The 21,762-nt window shown below is 43.9% G+C and overlaps 2 protein-coding genes across 3 annotated transcripts in view; one reads left to right on the top strand and one right to left on the bottom strand.

Annotated features, from left to right (window-relative positions):
* The window catches only part of asphd1 (aspartate beta-hydroxylase domain containing 1), an 80,590-nt gene extending 59,591 nt beyond the window's left edge, over positions 1-20,999 (bottom strand). Inside the window, exons 1-2 of the mRNA XM_055881380.1 lie at positions 20,682-20,999; positions 7,979-8,442 (exon numbers count right to left, since the gene is read on the bottom strand). Coding sequence (XP_055737355.1) covers positions 7,979-8,428 — 450 coding nt within the window. The 5' untranslated portion in view covers positions 8,429-8,442; positions 20,682-20,999. The remainder of the gene's footprint in view (positions 1-7,978; positions 8,443-20,681) is intronic.
* Positions 21,000-21,041: 42 nt separating this feature from the next.
* Positions 21,042-21,762, top strand: part of sez6l2 (seizure related 6 homolog (mouse)-like 2) — a 68,762-nt gene continuing 68,041 nt past the window's right edge. Inside the window, exon 1 of one of the 2 annotated variants that reach the window (XM_055881367.1) lies at positions 21,042-21,498. The gene's annotated coding sequence lies outside the window, so the exon portion shown is untranslated. The remainder of the gene's footprint in view (positions 21,499-21,762) is intronic. The other variant, XM_055881358.1, reaches the window with a different exon arrangement.

Here is a 21,762-nt window from a genome sequence, read left to right on the forward strand (position 1 = left end):
ATATCTATACTATTCTCTCGGGTATGCAATCTGGTTTCTGCTCAGGTTATGGATGTGTCACTGCAACCTTAAAGGTCCTAAATTATATCACCATTGCCCTTGATTCTAAGCAATGTTGTGCTGCTATTTTTATTGACTTGGCCAAAGCTTTTGATACAGTAGACCATTCCTTTCTTGTGGAGTATTGGAGTATTCGTCTCTGAGGGGTCTTTGGCCTGGTTTGCTAACTACCTCTCTCAAAGAGTGCAGTATATACAGTCAGAACATCTGTCTCAGCCACTGCCTGTCAACAAGGGAGTATTTAGATTTCTGTATTTTTATATCAAAATGCTGAATTTCCTAAATTACCTAAAATGCATTAAAAACAGTATTTATTATTAAATAAACAATGATTGTTGTCTCTGCATTGAATTGCCAAATAAATGTGTTTTTTATTGCATTGTACCCGGGTGCATTAATGTTCCAGTCAGCTACAAATACACTACTCATTTCCACTCGTTTCCTGACCACGATTGAGCTTTGTGATCTGGCTGCAGGCCATCCGACATCCTGCTTATGGTGTCGATATGACGCCTGAAGTCATTCACCGGCTGTGTTTGACTGTGGCCAGTGATCACTTTGTGGACACTGACTACAATGGGGACCGGTTGAAACCTGGTTCTGTTCCCACTGTATTTCCACCATTGACGGGAAAGCTCCAACCATTCAAGATATGTTGCTAGCTAGCTAAGTTGCTAACACTCGTAGCTCGTCACCACAAAGTAATTTTTAATGTTATTTGTTTGCCATTCCTTTTACTAGTTTATGGTGTTTTTAACTTAGCTACTATTGTTAACGGTAATGTTACGCTGTCCTACTGACTGTTTTTTTTTATTTTGCTTTGTGATGCAAGTCCCTTTTTCATCATAACGTTACTGATAAGAAATAGTATATTCTTTTCTACTAGGCATCACAGTTTTCTGTAGAGCTATTGATTGCATAAAATGACTTGCCCTAGTTAAGCTCCATGAGTAGGACACAGCCCTAGCCAGAGCCATATAGATAAATATATGGCTCTGGCTCTAGCTGGTGCATGAGTTGTAATGACAAGAATCTAGCCCAACCTTTACATTATTTTAATTAAAACATTTATAATATCAGCTCCTGAATTGACATGCAATGACTGACTTTCTGTTTATTCCCGGGGGAAAAAAATACCCCAACCACCAAAACGCACGGTCAAGATGCGCGGTCAAATGACAAAAACATTAGTAGACTAAACATCCGCCAACTGGCCTTGATAAATATTGAAACTCAGCACAAAAGCAATAACGGAAGTATAATGAATGTGTCGATAAGACAACAATAAAAAATTATAAATTATTGTCAGCTTATGCTTGTGTGCATCTTCATGCAATGGCCTCAGTTGGATTTAATTTAGCTGTTATCCCTTGTCCTAACAATTGACACAATTTTCGTAACTTTCACTTGCTTGACACACTTTGACATACCTTTGGTTGTAGTCCGTAATAATCTTCAGTTTTCTCTTTATTGTCCCCCCATCATCTTGTCAATCTTCAGCACTGTTGCGGAGTACAACGGCTGTGCAGGTGCCTCATTTTGTGCAGAGGGAGGCAGCCCCTATCTCACTTTGTTCATGTTGCCGGGCAGACATGTTTTCTTTGCAATCAACTGGTTTGTCAATGACAGTGAAGTGAAGAAATTGTCCATGGTGACATTTCGCCCCTTGCTAACTTAAGGTTTCACGAGCCTTATCACCACATTCTTCATCACTCGCTCACCTGCTGCCTGTAATGGATATTTTCCCAAATATTGAAAGCCATTCAGCATGTACAATTATGCACACTCACACGTGCTTCTACACACGCTTGCTGTTTGGGGTTTTAGGCTGGGTTTCTGTACAGCACTTTGAGATATCAGCTGATGTAAGAAGGGCTATATAAATAAATTTGATTTGATTTGTAGCCTACTCCAAGTAGACTGATAAGACTGCTTTGATTAGGTGGACTGATATAGGGTACATACCATTTTAAAGCCATGTAACTTTTTGGGCGACCTTACCAAATTCATATAGAAATGTGAGTCATTCTCACTGAAAGCAAGTCTAAGAAGCAGTAGATCTGTTCTGTGTGCACTATTTCTAAACTTCCCATTCTTAAGTTTCGTTTTAGCATCTTCTACTTTCAGTTTCGTACACCAGATTCAAACAGCTGAAATACAATATTTTTTGACAACGGTTTACATGGTATAATGATTCTCTACTACTTTATACTTGCTTGTTTTGTCAACTGTTAGAATTTTAGCAAACAGAAAATGGCAGAGCGATTTCTGCATATTGCATCTTTAATATTATAATTAGAATGGATCAATACAATGGAATAGCCCACCCTGTTCTTCATTCATAAGTGGTGATTACATAATTATGCATCACTGTTTCCCCTTGCTTATCAACTCATCCATTCTACCCCTTTCTCCCCATTATACTTGACTTAATATTTTTAATCTGTTGTTATATGTGTTAAACTAGTTTAGGTTCAGTTTCAAGGAAATTATCGGAGTGTGTCACGTTCCTGACCTTATTTTCCTTTGTTTTGTCTTTGTTTAGTTGGTCAGGACGTGAGCTGGGTGGGCATTCTATGTTATGTGTTTCTATGTTGGGTTCCTTGTTATTTAGCCTTATATGGTTCTCAATCAGGGGCAGGTGTTTGACGTTTCCTCTGATTGAGAACCATATTAAGGTAGGCTGTTCACACCGTTTGTTTGTGGGTGATTGTCTTCCGTGTCAGTGTATGTACCACACGGGACTGTTTCGTTTGTCTAGTCTGTTCCTGTTCGTGCGTTCTTCGTGTTCTGTAAGTTCTCATGTTCAGGTCGGTCTACGTCGATTATTGTTTTGTAATTTCTCAAGTGTGCTTCGTGTTCGTCTTGTTTAAATAAATTCATCATGTATTCCACACAAGCTGCGTTTTGGTCCGATCCATGCTCCTCCTCAGACGAGGAGGAGAACAATCGTTACAGAGTGATTATCTGTTGGGCACTGCACTTTCCACTGTCGGAAGAAGGAGCGGAGCAGGCCCTACTGTCGGGAGGAGATGCAACGGGGGTAAACCATTCAAAAAATGACAGGCCCTCCTAAACATCCAGTTCTGTTTGTGATATTACGATTTTAACACAGACAGTATGTTATACAGACTTATTTAGAAAAAGTCTTATAACTTATTTTAAAAATTGCAGAGTAATAAATAAAGATAATTCATGAGCAGCCAGAATGACTGCTTTAGCGTTAAAGGTGGACTCAGCAATATGATGTAGATGCAGAAAGAAAATGGCATCGTGGGTCAATTTCTGCAACAAGTAAGAGCATTGAAGTGCGAGGCTCAACTCCTCCGCTGTTTTGGTGCACATGCACAGAAAGTGTGACAGTGTGAGAGCGAAATGTTGCAAATATCACCATGTTAAAATCTTTAGTGTTGCTCGTGTCATTTAGCGGAGTCTACCTTTAAGAAAGGGCTTTTCACAGCACCATAAAAGTTCTATATAGAACCTTTTGAACATGGTTGTTTATAGAACCTTTCAAAAGGGGTTCTATATAGCACCAAAAAGGGTTCTGCTATCGTTACAAGCCAAAGAACCCTTTTCTGGTACTATATAGAATCATTTCTGTGAAAGACTGCAGTCAAAATTCAGTTTTGTGTCATATTTGTACAACAGCTGGTGAAACTAACACTGTAAAAGTGTTTTTTAAATGTGATCAGTGGTATTGCTGATAGTTGCTAGCTGAAAGTACAATCTACACAGGACCTTTTTGGCCTGCCTGGTGACATCACCAGACAGCATAAATGAATAGACCAATAAAAAACAGAGTTCCAAACCTCTCTGCCAATAACAGCTAGTTTTCAGGTTACATATTCCTCCCAAGTCCTTCACTCAGACCACTCCTAGACAATCCTAGCAAAATTCTTCCATGAGAAAAGTTGTATTTTCTAAAAAGCTATTTTTGTTTTGTTTTGAATATTTTAATGGAAAATATATTACAGTAAGGTTGTTCTGATAGCTGTACTTCTGTACAAACTATTATATCTAGTGAGGAAGCTGGGTAACGTTACTGTAGCTTTTAATTTGCTATCTCTCGGTGCAGAGCTATTTCCTGTCAGAACAATCCGAGCATCAACAACAGACAGACTAGCTCAATTTTATTTAAATCTTACTAGGCTTTGGTTAAAGACGAATCTGTAAGTACTTTGAGTTATTAGGACATGCGTTTGCTATTTCAAATTGTGTTTCTAGAGTATTTATATTGTTTACATTTATTCTAGTTTTCTAAATTCCGATGATGCTAACTAGACTCTTAAGTCCACATTGCCGTTCAATAGCCTCATCCTTTATATATATATGGAAATGAAAATCAATAGAAGAAGATTGAGGCTCTTCCACCTAAAACCAAGCCTGGGCACCAATATAGATTCCCACATATTTCAGTCTGAGCTATAGTGGCAGTTACTTTAGCAAGAAGAAGAATAAAGATATGCATATTACTGAACAGGAGCACGTGAGAACTCACACTACTGCTTCATGATCAGATTCGAATAAAAAAAGTTATTAAACGCTGCGGAGGTGCAGCTTAAAGTTATTTCCAGGAGAGAGTCAATAAACACAGCAGCCTCTTCAGGTGTGTAGAGTTTTTTTAGGCGATCCGTTGACCATAATCTTCAATGTGGCCGGGTACAGCAGTGTGTAGCCCATCTTCATTCTCTTGAGTCGAGCCTTCACCTCATCAACCGCTTTGCGTCTTTGTACAACCGCTGTGGAATAATCATTGAAAAATGAGACCCTTGGACCTTGACGTTGACTACCGTCAGAATCGATGCTTCTAGCCGCATCCATGACTCGCTGCTTGTCGGTGAAGTTGTGGAACTTTATAACCACTGGCAGTGGGCGCTGGTTGGGTCCGGGTATCTTTGCTTGAGAGCGATGGGCTCTGTCCAGCTTCACACGACCAGCCTTAGTGTCCATTTGTAGGTAGCCAGGGATCCATTCCTCAAAAAATGTTACTGAGCGTGTCCCTTCAGAATTATCCGTGAGTCCCACAACACGGATATTGCATCTGCGTCCTCGATTATCCAAGTCATCAATGTGCTCTGCCATTTCGCGCACTTGTTTTTCAAGTGCATTTAACTTAGTGTCCATTGATGTAGCTGAAGTTTCCACAGTAGAAATTCTTCCTTCCGCCTCATCCACACGCTTGACAACCAACCTCTGTAGTTCAGCTGAATGGCCTGCTATTGCTTCCAAGACGTTCCTATTTTAACATCGATCACTTTAGTAATGTTATCCGTTATCCTTTTAATCACTAGGTCCATTGTGCCTGGATCCGCAGTGGTGTTAGCTTCGCTAACGTTAGCTAGCTCCTCCTGCACATCTACAGGGATGATGGTTTTGGTCGAGTTCTTAGTAGTTCTGCAGGGCATGTTGTCTAACTTTTTGGAGAAAAAGCCATCAAGACTCATTGTAGGATAACTTATCTAGCAAATTCTACCACTTTTTCAAGCTAGAAGATTAATGTAAAAAGAGAAATCTACGAATGCCACGGGAGCTCACTGAAACACACAGTGTTCTCTTCACGGCGCCATTTTGTCCCCCATACCTACTAAAGATTATTAGCGGTACCAGTGCCTCCCTGATTCTTTATTAGAAGAGTGTAAGGTGTCTGCCAAGCTTTGTAGCTTACACATTGTGAGAGCAGAAGAGTAAATAGACTGACTACACGACAGGCCCAGCCACAGGAAAAGTGGATCCCTTCTTCACATCGCTATCGAGGACTCGCAATGATCCAAGCTTCATCTTTCTAAACACAGGAGGTTCAAGCTCACATCGACTGAAAAACCATCAAAGAAGCACAACAGAGAACACAGAACTCCAGTGTCCGTATGGAAGACAGAAGTTTCATCTCAGTCTGAAGCTAACCAGGCTCATCCCTCACGGAAGACAGTTGAGGTACCAAACAAACAGTGTCCATTACACAACAAGCCTCACCCTCTGAGAAAATGCCGCAGCTTCAGGAGCAAGACACTGGATGAATGCAAGTCTTATTTCAAAAACAACCACATCTGTTTCAGATGCTGTGCTTCAACCAAACATCTCGCAAAAGACTGAGACAGTGGTGCAGTGAAAGAGTGCAACAGTGATAGACATCCGTCTGCGTTACATCCGGGGCAAGCCCCATGGAAAACCGAGAACTCCGCAGCCAAGGAAGACCATGGCGGGGAGCATAGGGAAAGTGCAACACCTGCAGTAACCTCAGAGTGCACTGAAATCTGTGGAGAGGCAGTCAGCTCTTAGATCGTGTTCCAAGATAGTCAAAGTGTATCCCACAGATCACAGAGAGAAGGCAGTCAGAATGTATACCGTCTTAGATGAACAGAGCAACAGGTCGTTAGTCAGAACTGAGTTCTTCGACCTCTTCGCTGTCAGAGGAGGTTCAGCAACTACATTGTGGAGTCACTGGAAGGAAAAACACAGCTTACTCTTCCCACTCTCATAGAATGTGACATGATGCCTGACGATAGATCAGAGATTCCCTCACCTGAAATTGCAAGTCACCTCCTGCATCTGATGCCTGTTGCAGACAAGATTCCAGCACTCGACACGGGCGCAGCAATCCTTCTCCTGCTCGGGAAGAGACATACTAAGAGTGCACAAAGTCAGAGAGCAATACAACGCACTCTATGCACAACGCCTTGACCTCGGATGGGTCATTATCGGTGATGTATGTCTGAACGGATCTCAAAAGCCAGCCAAATTGTGTTTCTAGTGTTTACAGAACAAATGTGCTGCAAAATGGGCGCACATCATTCCTTAGCCCTTGTGCTAACATAATTCAGATCAAAGAGAGACTGAATAACACAACACAACTTTCGGAAGCTCAGAGTTCCATAGAGGCCGCTGGCCCAGCTGGAGATACGGATGACTTCGGATGCAAAGTGTTTGAAAGAACACAAAACTACGGCAAGCCAGCAGCGATCCTCAAGCACAACAGATGGTTCTCAGGCCCACTCTTCCTGACAAAGATAGAGATAGAAGACTACTCAGTTAGAAACCTTCGAACTCGTGGGATCCGATTACTGATACAGAGATCCGGCTGCAAGTCATAACCTTCACTAACGAAGCTACTGAAGTCCAACTTGGCTCACACAGGTTTGAACGTTTCTCCAGCTGGAAGTCACTCACCCGAGGAATCGCAAAACTACTCCAAATAGCCAAAGCATTCTCCAGGGCTCCAGACAGTGACAAGGGCAACCATCTTAAACAGGCCAAAACCACCATCATCAGATGCGTACAGCAAGAAGTCTTCAAAGAAATCAAGTGCCTCACACTTGTGCCTCACACTTGTGAATATTCTCTTTCCACTAAAGAAGCTGGACCCTATCATCGATAAAGACGAGTTGGTAAGAATTGGAGGTCGCACAGCGGTAGCTGATATGTCATGGGAAAATAAACACCCTCTCATCATGGCCTATTTTTATAGTCCATCTGTAGATGCTCTACAGACTATTAGTAACATTTCAACTAAATATCTACTAACCCTAAGCCTTAACCCTAAACTTAACCCTTGCCATAACCCTTACCTTTATTCTATACCTATCCCTAATCACAAAACGTAGAAGGGGTTAGGTTAAATGCGGAAGACACATTTCAGTTAAATGCATTCAGTTGTACAACTGACTAGGTATCAATCACCCTTTTCCTTTCCAGTTGCTTATGAAAATATAGTTTGTTGATAGTATGACCATCTGTAGAGCATCTACAGATAGATTATCTGTACTATCCAAATAAAGTGTGACCAACCAACCATCATCTTTTGGGTTATGATGGAGTTAGACAGTTGTATTAAGCTCATGAGGCATTTCATATTATTCAAAAATCAATAGTTATATCATTCATTCATTGAAATGACTGTAAATTTCAGATTTCACATTACCTGCTCCCGGAGTCCTTTATGAATGCGTCCCATGCCAGCCCAGCTGTAGCGTTTTGCATACTCCTGCAGTGCTGCATACAGCTTCCTGCCACTCGCTGTGGCCTGGGCTGGGAACAGGGCATGGCTCAGCACAGGGGTCAGGTATCCTTGCCCCTGCTCCTCCTCTCCCGTCTCCATGGTGATGCAGGGAGTCCCCCGATCGCCAGTGGCCACATTTGATGTGGCACTGCACACTGCTCCAGCACAGCTGCCGGCGCGGGACAACACAGAGCGCCTGGAGCCGGACTTGTGCTTACCTGGGATGGCTCGGCCTGGAGCTGGCGGGTCAGAGCCCACCCTGTAACAATACCATAGGAAGAGGAGCAGCAGGGTCCACAGAAGCCCATTCAGAGGACAGACCCCCAGCTCAGCAAAAGGGGGCAATGGGAGCAGATCCATGGGCCAGTCCATCCTACAGTGATGAACTGAAATAACAGAGGGGAAGTAAAGGAGAAAGAGCAGGAGATAAGTATGCTATAGAAGGAGGAAGCGAGAGAGATATCAGTAGGTGCCAGTTTTCCAGACACAAATAAAGCCCTGGACTATAACTAAATAGGTCTATCTTCGGCATTCCAGGTGAGTACCTCGTGAAGCTGGTTGAGAATGCCAAGAGTTTGCAAAGCTGTCATCAAGGCAAAGTGTGGCTACTTTGAAGAATCTCAAATATAAAATATATTTTGATTTGTTTAACACTTTTTTGGTTACTACATGATTCCATATGTGTTATTTCATAGTTTTGATGTCTTCACTATTATTCTACAATATAGAAAATAGTACAAATAAAGAAAAACCCTGGAATGAGTAGGTGTGTCCAAACTTTTGACTGTTACTGTAAATATTCAGACCTTTTGCTATGAGACTCAAAATGAAGCTCAGGTGCATCCTGTTTCCATTGATCATCCTTGAGATGTTTCTAGATCTTGATTGGACATGATTTGGAAAGGCACACACCTGTCTATATTAGGTCCCACAGTTGACAGTGCATGTCAGAGCAAAAACCAAGCCATGAGGTCGAAGGAATTGTCCGAGGAGCTCAGAGTCAGGATTGTGTCGAGGCACAGATCTGGGGAAGGGTACCAAAACATTTATGCAGCATTTAGGTCCCCAAAAACACAGTGGCCTCCATCATTCTTAAATGGAAGAAGTTTGGAACAACCACGACTCTTCCTAGAGCTGGCCGCCCGGCCAACCTGAGTAATTGGGTGAGAAGGGCCTTGGTCACTCTGACAGAGCTCCAGAGTTCCTCTGTGGAGATGGTAGAACCTTCCAGAACGACAACCATCTCTGCAGCACTCCACTAATCAGGCCTTTATGGTAGAGTGGCCAGACAGAAGCCGCTCCTCAGTAAAAGGCATGAAAGCCCACTTGGAGTTTGCTAAAAGACACCTAAAGGACTCTCAGACCATGAGAAACGAGATTCTCTGGTCTGATGAAAACAAGATTTAACTCTTTGGCCTGAATGCCTAGCGTCACGTCTGTAGGAAACCTTGAGAGGTTCTGCAGAGAAGACTCGAGGCTGTAATCACTGCCAAAGGTTCTTCAACGAAGTACTGGGTAAATGGTCTGAATACTTATGCAAATGTAATATTTCAGTTTTTTGTTTTTAATACATATGCTAACATTTCTAAAAACCTGTTTTTGCTTTGTCATTATGGGATATTGTGTGTAGATTGATGAGAAAAAATATATATTTTATCAATTTCAGGGTTGTAAACATAACAAAATGTGGAAAAAGTCAAGGGGTCTGAATAGTTTCCAAATGCATTGTTTATTCATTCAAAATAAATGCTCTGTAATGTTTGCCTTGGCTATTGGGATCAGAGTAATAAGTTCCAATTATTGTTAAAGACGACAGGTTAAAACAATGTGGTGTAAACTCATCAGCAGGTGGGATTTTACCTGCATTTCTTTCAGATCATGCTTTTAGTCGTGTTACTAAGTTTATTTTTTCTTTCTTCTTTTTTTTCACCTTTATTTAACCAGGTAGGCCAGTTGAGAACAAGTTCTCATTTACAACTGCGACCTGGCCAAGATAAAGCAAAGCAGTGCAACAAAAACAACAACAGAGTTACACATAAACAAAGGTACAGTCAATAACACAAAAGGAAAAAAAAATCTATGCAGCGTGTGTGCAAATGTAGAAGAGTAGGGAGGTAGGCAATAAATCGGCCATAGAGGCAAAAATAATTACAATTTAGCGATTAAAACTGGAGTGATAGATGTGCAGATGATGATGTGCAAGTAGAGATACTGGGGTGCAAAAGCGCAAGAGGGTAAGTAATAATATCGGGGTGAGGTAGTTGGGTGTGCTATTTACAGATTGGCTGTGTACAGGTACAGTGATCGGTAAGCTGCTCTGACAGCTGATGCTTAAAGTTAGAGAGTAAGATATAAGACTCCAGCTTCAGAGATTTTTGCAATTCGTTCCAGTCATTGGCAGCAGAGAACTGGAAGGAAAGGCGGCCAAAGTAAGTGTTGGCTTTGGGGATGACCAGTGCAACATACCTGCTGGAGCACGTGCTACGGGTGGGTGTTGCTATGGTGACCAGTGAGCTGAGATAAGGCGGGGCTTTACCTAGCAAAGACTTATAGATGACCTGGAGCCAGTGGGTTTGGCGACAGATATGTAGTGAGATTGTTGGGGGCTACTTTGTAAATGACATCGCCGAAGTCAAGGATCGGTAGGATAGTCAGTTTTACGAGGGTATGTTTGGTGGCATGAGTGAAGGAGGCTTTGTTGCGAAATAGGAAGCTGATTCTAGATTCCATTTTGAATTGGAGATGCTTAATGTGAGTCTGGAAGGAGAGTTTACAGTCTAGCCAGACACCTAAGTATTTATAGTTGTCCACATATTCTAGGTCAGAACCATCCAGAGTAGTGATGCTAGTCGGTTGGGAGGGTGCGGGCAGCAATCGGTTGAAGAGCATGCACTTAGTTTTACTAGCATTTAAAAGCAGTTGGAAGCCACGGAGGAGTGTTGTATGGCGTTGAAGTTCGTTTGGAAGTTTGTTAACACAGTGTCCAAAGAAGGGCCAGATGTATACAGAATGGTGTCGTCTGCGTAGAGGTGGATCAGAGAATCACCAGCAGCAAGAGCGACATAATTGATGTATACAGAGAAGAGGGTCGGCCCAAGAATTGAACCCTGTGGCACCCCCATAGAGACTGCCAGAGGTCCGGACAACAGGCCCTTCGATTTGACACTCTGAACTCTGTCTGAGAAGTAGTTGGTGAACAAGGCGAGGCAGTCATTTGAGAAGCCAAGGCTATTGAGTCTGCCGATAAGAATGCGGTGATTGACAGAATCGAAAGCCTTGGCCAGGTCGATGAAGACGGCTGCACAGTACTGTCATTTATCGATGGCAGTTGTGATATCGTTTAGGACCTTGAGCGTGGCTGAGGTGCACCCATGACCAGCTTGGAAACCAGATTGCATAGTGGAGAAGGTACAGTGGGATTCGAAATGGTCGGTGATCTGTTTATTAACTTGGCTTTCGAAGATTTTACAAATGCAGGGCAGGATGGATATAGGTCTATAACAGTTTGTGTCTAGAGTGCTTTCTCGGTCTTCAATGAGAACTAATTGAAAAAAAACTAACTATACTCAATTATGTAAGCTACTCAATTGTGTAAATTTAATATGTATGGATAAAAAATGTGTTCACTATTGCTGGATTCTTACAGGATAAATAGCTGGATGTAAAGCCTGGTCTCAGAGACAGACGTAACATAGTACAAGTAAATCTAAGACACTCAAATTAGTATGATATGTTATGTTTGCTATGGAACATAGACAGAAGGTTACGTAACGCAAAAACAAAAGGAGGGTAGGTGAATAATTTGAACGTCTAGCAACCCAAAGGTTGCGTGTTAGAATCTCATCACGAACAACTTTAGCATTTTAGCTAATTAGCAACTACTTAGGGTTAGGGGAAGTTTAGATAACATGCTAACTGAAACCCTTTTAGCTAACTCTTCCCCTAACTTTAACCCTTTAACCTAACTCCTAACCTTAACCTTAGCCTCTAGCCTAGCTAGCATTAGCTAGCTAGCTAACATTAGCGTTAGCCACCTAGATAATGTTAGCCACAACAAATTGGAATTCGTATCATATTATACATTTTGAAAATTAATTACATATTGTACGTTTTGCAAATTCATAACATATCATATGAATTGTAATTCATAATATATCATACAAAATGGATGATGGACATTGTTACCGGTTTTGGTGTTTCCATTTGTATTTAGAGGTAGCGCGTTAGCATGTTAGCACGTAGGGCGCACCAATTTGTTTCGACACGTTTAGTAAGTATGTGTTATACCTGTGTTGGCTTGTCCACCTCATTAGTCAGAAGGTGGTTCACCTAGCCCTGGTGATATTTAAGAGTGGCTGGTCCAGTGCTCCAATTGAGCTTAAGAGATGTTGGGAAAGCTACACTTCACGGCAGCTGAGGTGCAATTTCGAGCTCAACCTATTTTAAGTTTGAAAGAAGCCTGATTTTTGGTGTTTCTCCTGTTTGTTTTGCTCCATATTCTTTTTACTCTCTATCCTAAATTGTGTTTTTTTTATTTTCGGAGGCAGACCTAGTGGGCATCCTTGGTGGCTGTCTTTAGAAACCCCTTACTAGTGGCTTTGCCAACTTTCAGCGGGAACCCACATGGGTGCCTTTCAGAACCCCTTTAAAACCTCTTTCCTTTCTTGTGGTTGTCAAAGTTATTTTTCTTTGTTAGATCCCTTTGTTGTCAGCGACATTTTTAGTTTGTCAGTTGGGAACGTTATAAAATGGGGCCCCGTCCAGGATCTTGGTTCCCATAAGTATGATAGAGGCTCTCATCACCTACTTTGAAGCTCTGCTGTGCCCAGATATTTGAGTGTTCAAAATTCAGTTTTGTGGTAGAGTTTGTCACTGACATCCACCCAAAAGGATTATAAGGTTGGTCCAATAATTTTGAAAGTTGCATAAATACACAGGTTTATAAAAAAAAAATCCATGGTCTTTAAGTTGGAAGCATTTGTGGAAAACCCTACATGGGGGATGCTAGATAAATGTAGTAAGGCAAATCTGCTCATCGTTGCAAAGTATTATGACATCAAAGTGGCATCTGGCAATCCACAAATAGTAGTCAAAGAGTTGATCGGTACTGTTTTGGCAAGGGTGATGAAAAGGGTGCTACGGGTGGTGGGGGGAGTCCCATAGACGTGCAATTGAGGGAGTAAGAATTATAGGCAAAGTTGGAGCAACAGAAATTAAACCTTGAGCACAAGGAAATAGAACCTAAGGAGAGATTGGAGCCACATAAATGAGTTGCACCACAGGGAAAGACAAGATGAAGGAGGAGCCAAACCACAAGATCAGGAATGTGAACATTCCATTAGATTAAGAGATGGATCTGGAAGCCCTCAGAATCCAGTCAGGCCATCCTGCACCCTCAGAGTTTGATCTTGGTCGGAACAGCCGGCTTGTACCGCCTTTCAACAAAAAATATGTGGATGTATATTTTACTCTGTTTGAGCGGATTGCTACATCCCTAAAATGGTTGTGAGATATTTAGTTACTGCTCCTCCAAAGTGTTGTTGTGAGAAGGGCTCAAAGTATATGCCACTTTATCTCTTGACCAGAGTTCAGATTATGACACTGTTAAAGATGCTATCCTTCATGATAGTTTCTCTTGATCATTATGTGCGCTGTTACTCGTTTCCCTGAGGTCAATCCTCTGAGGAAAATCACGTCTCCAAATATTGTTAAGGCCCTGGTAAAATTATTTTCAACATTTGGACCTTAGCAGGTAGTGTAGTTGGACCAAGGTTTGAATTTCATGTCAAATGTCTTCCAGCAAGTGCTATAGCAATTGGGTGTTACCCATTGCCCCTCTAGTGCCTACCACCCAGAGTCTCAAGGTGCTCTTGAGCGACTTCATCAGACTTTGAAGTCTATGTTGAGAGCTAACTGCTTTGAGGTTGAGAATGACTGGAACGAAGGTGTCTTCTGCTGTTTGCAGCGTGGGAGGTTGTTCAGGAATCTCTCGGTTTTAGTCCAAATGAGCTCATGTTTGAATATCATGCCAGAGATCCTTTGAGTTTGCTGAGAGAGTGGTTGTTGCAAGACAACAAGAACAAAACAATGCCTGTGTCATGTCAACATATTGAAACCATACTTCACCCGTTACGATCAGGCGGACAAGTCGGTGGAAACCGATAGTGATGTTCTGCTGCTGTCACTGTTGACTATAGTCTTCCTCAAGAGCACAAGGAAAGCCCAATACACCCTGTGTATATTGGACGGTTGAGTAACTCAGAGATTCTAGAAAACCTTGATGTATTTTTGGCACACTCGTCTCCAAAGGAAAAAGGAAACAATGTTTCACTGCTTTGAATATATCAGGGTTTATGCTCAGATGTGCCAACTCAGACAAATGTACTAGAGCATGAAATTTGGGGACTCTGATCCAATCACACAACATGCCTATCGAGTGAATCCTGAAAAGAGAGAGAAGCTCCGCAGTGAGGTGGAGTTCATGCTTGAGCATAGCATTGCACAACATGACAACAGTCAGTGGAGTTCGCCCTGTATTTTAATACCTGCGGTTTTGTTTTCCGATTTCTGGAAACTCAATGCCATTACTAAGTCGGACTTGTACCCTTTGCCCAGGGTCGATGATTGTGTGGACCTTGTTGGTGCTGCTAAGTACGTTAGCAAGTTTGATCTGCTGAAGAGATATTGGCAGGTCCCTCTAACTGAGCGTGCCTACTTTTGTCACCCATTCAGGTTAGGAAACGCCAGAGCCATGTTTCAAAGACTCATGCACATCGTGCTATGTGGCCTAGAAAATGCTGAAGCATATTTGGATGTGGTCATATTTAGCACCACCTGGCCCCAACACCTTCAGGATATTAGGAGTCTGTTCGGCGTTTCGCAGCTGCCAACCTGACAATTAACCTGTCAAAGAGTGAAATTGCCCAAGCAACAGTGAAATATCTCGGGAAGGTGGTGGGACAAGGGAGAGTCCGAAAAAGTGGAGGCCATCAATAACCTTCCAGTGCAAGCTTCTGTGCTGATTCTTGGGAATGGCTGGCTACGACTTGGCTTTTTGCAAGAACTTTGCCCAGGTTGATGCACCACTTACAGATTGACCAGTCCGAAAGTCATTTTCTGTTGGAGCCTCGACAGTCAGGAGGCATTTGAGAAGACAAAGACTATTTTGGTCTCTGCACCGGTGCTAGCTGCTCTGGATTTCCGTTGTCCATTTGCTTTTTACACCGATGCCAGCAATGTAGGAGCAGGGGCTGTGCACCTACAGAAAGACGATACAAATGTTGAGCACCCTGTGGGGTATTTTTCAAAGAAATTGGCCTCATATCAAAAACACAACTCGACTATCGAGAAGGAGACGCTTGGTACTGGCTCTTTAGCACTTCGAGGTTTATGCATCGGTCTCTACACCTCATCTCATTTTCCTGCAAAAGACAAGTTCCACGAACCGCCGACTCCTTCACTGGAGTCTCATATTACAGGTATTTCCCCTTGAAATCAGACAAGTCCGTAGTAAGGACAACTTGGTTTCTGATTTTGTCTTTCAAGGGTGGGCAGTCAATACGTTTTTGTGTTTAGCCAGTATGTATCCCAGGCTTACAATTTATTTTGACTGCACGTTCTGCCATATTGGAGATTAGTTTTGGTTGTGCTCGTCCAAAGGGATGAGAGAACATACATGATTTTACTACTTTTTCAAAAGTTCTGTGTTTTACGCAACTATATAAAGAAAAATATTTATAGAGAAAAAAATTAAAAGGTGGCTGTTTTTGTCTTGTATTTAATTGTTGACAGTCAGTATGTAACAGTCCTGACCTATTTATGTTAGTTTTTATGTGTTTTTGGTCAGGGCATGTGTTTTGGGTGGGCAGTCTATGTTATTCGTTTCTATGTTGGTTTTGGTTTGCCTGGTATGGCTCTTGATTAGAGGCAGGTGGTTTGCATTTTCCTCTAATCAAGAGTCATATTTAGGTAGGGCATTCACACTGTTTGTTTGTGGGTGGTTGTCTCCTGTGATGTTTCGTGTTATTCGATGTATTCACTTTTGGAGCTGTTTGGCTGTTCGTTTGTTTCGATGTCCGTTCCTGTTCGTGAGTTTACGTTTGTCTATGTAAGTTTATGTTCAGGTTGCGTCAACGTCGTTTTGTTATTTTGTAAGTTTTGAAAGTGTTTTGTTTTGTTTAGTCTACGTCGTATTTGTAAATAAAAATGGCTTATTTCCCTGACTCCGCATTTTGGTCCGAAGATCCTTCTCTCCTCACCTCTTCTGAGGATGAGGAGAGCGACAGCTCTTACAGAATCACCCACCAACCCAGAGCCAAGCAGCGGAGTCAAGGGAGAAAGGGACAGGAGAAGAAGGAGCAATGGACATGGGACGATGTGTTGGATGGAAAGGGTGTTTACACATGGGAGGAGATCCTAGCTGGTAGAGATTGCCTCCCATGGGAACAGCTGGAGGCACTGCGGAGAGCAGAGGCTACCGGAGAGAGGAACCGGAGCTATGAGGGAACGCGTCTGGCACGGAAGCCGAAAAAGCCCGTGAGTAACTCCCAAAAATTTCTTGGGGGGGGGCTAAAGGGTAGTGGGCCAAGGGCAGGTAGGAGACCTGCGCCCACTTCCCGGGCTTACCGTGGAGAGCGGGAGTACGGGCAGGCGCCGTGTTACGCAGTAGAGCGCACGGTGTCTCCTGTACGAGTGCATAGCCCGGTGCGGGTTATTCCACCTCCCCGCACTGGGAGGGCTAGATTGGGCATTGAGCCAGGTGTCATGAGGCCGGCTCAACGCGTCTGGTCTCCAGTGCGTCTCCTCGGGCCGGCATACATGGCACCTGCCTTACGCATGGTTTCCCCGGTTCGCCTACATAGGCCGGTGCGGGTTATTCCACCTCCCCGCACTGGTCGGGCAACCGGGAGCATTCAACCAGGTAAGGTTGGGCAGGTTCAATGCTCAAGAGTGCCAGTACGCCTCCACGGTCCGGTATTTCCGGCACCACCTCCCCGCCCCAGCCTAGTACCTACAGTGTCTACACTATGCACTAGGCTACCAGTGCGTATCCTGAGCCCTGTTCCTCCTCCACGCACTCTCCCTGTGGTGCGTGTATTTAGCCCGGTGCCTCCAGTTCCGGGCCCACGCACTAAGCTACCAGTGCGTCTCCAGAGCCCTGTACACACTGTATATTCTCCCCCTACTAATCCTGATGTGCTTGTCCTCAGCCCGGCGTCACCAGTGCCGGTACCACGCATCAGGGATAGAGTAGGCTTTGAGAATACAGTGTGCCCTGTCCCTGCTCCCCGCACTAGTAGGAAGGTGCTTGTCAGTAGCACGGTGCCTCCAGTTCCGGCACCACGCACCAGGTCTACAGTGCGCCATATCCGGCCAGAGCCATCCGTCTCCCCAGCGCCATCTGAGCCATCCGTCTCCCCAGCGCCATCTGAGCCATCCGTCTCTCCAGCGCCATCTGAGCCATCCGTCTCCCCAGCGCCATCTGAGCCATCCGTCTGCCAGGAGCCTGCAAAGCCGCCCGTCTGCCATGAGCCTGCAAAGCCGCCCGTCTGCCATGTGCCTACAGAGCCGTCAGCCAGACAGGAGCCGCTAGAGCCATCAGCCAGACAGGAGCCGCTAGAGCCGCCAACCAGACAGGATCTGCCAGAGCCGCCAACCAGACAGGATCTGCCAGAGCCGCCAACCAGACAGGATCTGCCAGAGCCGCCAACCAGACAGGATCTGCCAGAGCCGCCAACCAGACAGGATCTGCCAGAGCCGCCAGCGAGCCATGAGCAGCCAGAGCCGTCAGTGAGCCATGAGCAGCCAGAGCCGTCAGTGAGCCATGAGCAGCCAGAGCCGTCAGTGAGCCATGAGCAGCCAGAGCCGTCAGAGCGCCATGAGCGTCGAGAGCCGTCAGCCTGCCATGAGCGTCGAGAGCCGTCAGTCTGCCATGAGCGTCGAGAGCCGTCAGCCTGCCATGAGCGTCGAGAGCCGTCAGTCTGCCATGAGCGTCGAGAGCCGTCAGCCAGCATGGACCTGCCAGAGCCGTCCAAACAGGACCTGCCAGAGTCCTTCAGCCGGGATCTGCCCCTTGTCCCGGTGTTGCCCCTTGTCCCGGTGCTGCCCCTTGTCCCGGTGCTGCCCCTTGTCCCGGTGCTGCCCCTTGTCCCGGTGCTGCCCCTTGTCCCGGTGCTGCCCCTTGTCCCGGTGCTGCCCCTTGTCCCGGTGCTGCCCCTTGTCCCGGTGCTGCCCCTTGTCCCGGTGCTGCCCCTTATTCCAGTGATGGTCCTTATCCTGGTGCTGCCCCTTGTTCTGGTGCTGCCCCTTGTCCCGGTGCTACCCCTTGTCCCGGTGCTGCCCTTTGTCCCGGTGCTAGCTGTTTATTTAGGGGAAGCTAATGTTTGGGTGGTCAGTGGAAGGGGTAGAAAGAAGAGGGGAGTGACTATGGTGGTGCGGGGACAGCGTCCTGAACCGGAGCCACCACCGTGGTCAACTGCCCACCCGGACCCTCCCCTGGACTTTGTGCTGGTGCGCCCGGCGTTCGCACCTTGGGGGGGGGGTACTGTAACAGTCCTGACCTATTTATGTTAGTTTTTATGTGTTTTTGGTCAGGGCATGTGTTTTGGGTGGGCAGTCTATGTTATTCGTTTCTATGTTGGTTTTGGTTTGCCTGGTATGGCTCTTGATTAGAGGCAGGTGGTTTGCATTTTCCTCTAATCAAGAGTCATATTTAGGTAGGGCATTCACACTGTTTGTTTGTGGGTGGTTGTCTCCTGTGATGTTTCGTGTTATTCGATGTATTCACTTTTGGAGCTGTTTGGCTGTTCGTTTGTTTCGATGTCCGTTCCTGTTCGTGAGTTTACGTTTGTCTATGTAAGTTTATGTTCAGGTTGCGTCAACGTCGTTTTGTTATTTTGTAAGTTTTGAAAGTGTTTTGTTTTGTTTAGTCTACGTCGTATTTGTAAATAAAAATGGCTTATTTCCCTGACTCCGCATTTTGGTCCGAAGATCCTTCTCTCCTCACCTCTTCTGAGGATGAGGAGAGCGACAGCTCTTACACAGTAGACACCATGTTTATATTGTAAAAGGCGACACATTTAAGTAGCGATGGATATAAGTTAATGGAAGTTATTTTCTGTTGGAAGGTGTTACCGGTTTTGGTTTTTCCATTTATATTTCGAGGTAGCACGTAGGGTGAACAAATTTGGTGTCATCTTGCTAGTAAGTATGGGTTACACCTGTGCTGGCTCGTCATCTCGATAGTCGGAAGTCATCTGGAATGCATGTCAATTAACAGGTGTGCTTGTTAAAAGTTAATTTGTCAAATTTCTTTCCTTCTTAATGCGTTTGAGCTAATCAGTTGTGTTGTGAAGATAGCCCTATTTGGTAAAAGACTGTATACCACCCCTACCTTGTCACAACCCAACTGATTGCCTCAAACAAATTCAGAATGAAAGAAATTCCACAAATTAACTTTTAACAACACACCTGTTAATTGAAATGCATTCTAGGTGACTTTCTCATGAAGCTGGTTGAGAGAATGCCAAGAGTGTGCAAAGCTGTCATCAAGGCAAAGGGTGGCTAATGTAGAAAATAGTAAATAAAGAAAAACCATGGAATGAGTAGGTGTGTCCAAACTTTTGCTGGGAATGTACAAGCAAAATATTTTGCGCCTCTGCCTTTGACAAAGTGAGCACTGTTTATCACAGGATGGCATCAGCGCTCACCTAAAAAGCCCATAGTTTTTATGTGTTGTTGGGGGTGTGTCTTGGTCAGTTTAGCTCAGAATATGTCGTCCTCTCAATCTGCCACCATAGCAGGCCATCTAATAAGTGGTCTCAGGGATGGAGAACTCTGGAAGTTCCTTTGGTCTCTACTGAGTTAGCTAAATCAGATTTTTGTGTTCTTGCAACTTATTGTTCCAAAAATCTTCAAAATGTTCTTAAATGTGATGTTCTGGTGCCTCTTTGGCAATTCATAAAGCTGATTGAGGACCTTGTTACTTATGAATGTGTTTGTTTTTTATGACAGTTTTTTACTTTCTGCTTGCATTTCGTATTTATATTTTGATGTGTGTATTTTCTACAATTTCTGTAAATTAGGGCTCATCTATAAAAGAGACATTGGTCTCAGTATGACGCCCTGATAAAATAAAGGGGGGGAAATAGCAGTTGAGGAATCATATTATAATTTGTCTGAAATTAGTTTACAATCTTGCACACATCCAAATGCATAGGCCTATTAGATTCAGTATCCCGCATTTACAGGATTTACTGTATGAGCGAAGGTCTTTTTGGTTTACACAAAAAGCACCCTCTAGAACTGTCCCCTCCGGTGCATTAACAAGGTATCATCGTCAGCGCACATTTCAGTAAACATATTGACAACATAGCACAACTGCGCAGATACTTCCATCACAGCCTTTCACTTGTAGTTTTGTCGATGACAATCATTGTAAGCGTTCCCGGGATAATGTCCAAATATAAAGAGGGGTGGACAAAGCATTGAGTAGCCTAGGCTATTTATTCTGACAATAGTCGACATCTAAATATATAAGTTAATTTCTAGGCTACCATTTAAAAGGTATCTGGTATGCGTGCATGCATGGTTCCTAATACATTTTAATTGTAGCCCAATGACTCACCACTGTCTATCTGTCTTGATGGGTTGCGCCGATGCAACTCGATACAATTTGTTCCGCATTCGATGTTTCCGCAAAGCGCCAGAGTATAATGTCCTCCTTTACGGAAAATACCGAAGGGTATAGGATTTTAGACTTATTTATTTATCGTCTGGTCAATTGAAGTGAAATATATTTTTGTATTCTATTTAGCTTGGTATAGGCAATCTTAGTTTAAATGTTGCATGCTATCCAATCTCTAGCCTGGGCATTTAGATGTGTGTTGCTGTTTCAGCACTGTTGGTGTACAGCTCTTCGCCAAGAGAACCAAGTTCATGCAAATCTGCGAACATCCACCAGGGCGCATCTGTGAGCTATGACTCCCGACTTAAATGCCCTCACACACACCAACGCGTCAACCATACAGGTAGAACCAGCTACCAGCGTTCCACCCACCCGCTCGCTCTGGGGCCTAGAAATAAGAGAGAGGCGTATAGACATACCATCAACGAGAAAGGGGGGAGCGGAGTCAGAAGACAGCAGGATACCTTTACACATATTTGGGAAGATCAATGGTAGTGATTAGGATATTAGAGGGGTGTAGTCACAAAGCCCCCTGCATACTCACACAAAGAGCAGGGCCGTGTGGGAGCAAATTATAATTTTAACACATTTTATGTGCAGTATCAGCGCTGGTATTTTACGTAAGGGACTCGAAGGAACGCAGTAAAAGAGAACGTAGCTCAACCAACAATAGCCCGATTTTTGACTGAAACGCGAATACCGGTGTGTAAGAGAAGCGCATAATAATAAGGGAATAGATCAGGACGTGATTTTCCAGGTACGTATGCTTCCCTCGCTGCTAACTATTACGCATAGGCCTAATAATTAGCGCAGGTCTCTTTTTCTAATCCATCACATTGCACAACAAACGCTACCTGCATTGAAATTTTAAACCATACAAAAAATACTCCGGATTTTCTCTGACGCAAATACAAATTAGGCCTATTCATTTTTGATAGCCGTCCGGTGAGAGTGGTTATCGGGCAAATAGAATGATTTGGTGGATATTTTGAAAAAGAAAACGGAACGCCATTGAAAGCAT

The sequence above is a fragment of the Salvelinus fontinalis genome, chromosome 2 (assembly GCF_029448725.1).
Source record: "Salvelinus fontinalis isolate EN_2023a chromosome 2, ASM2944872v1, whole genome shotgun sequence".
Lineage (NCBI taxonomy): Eukaryota > Metazoa > Chordata > Actinopteri > Salmoniformes > Salmonidae > Salvelinus > Salvelinus fontinalis.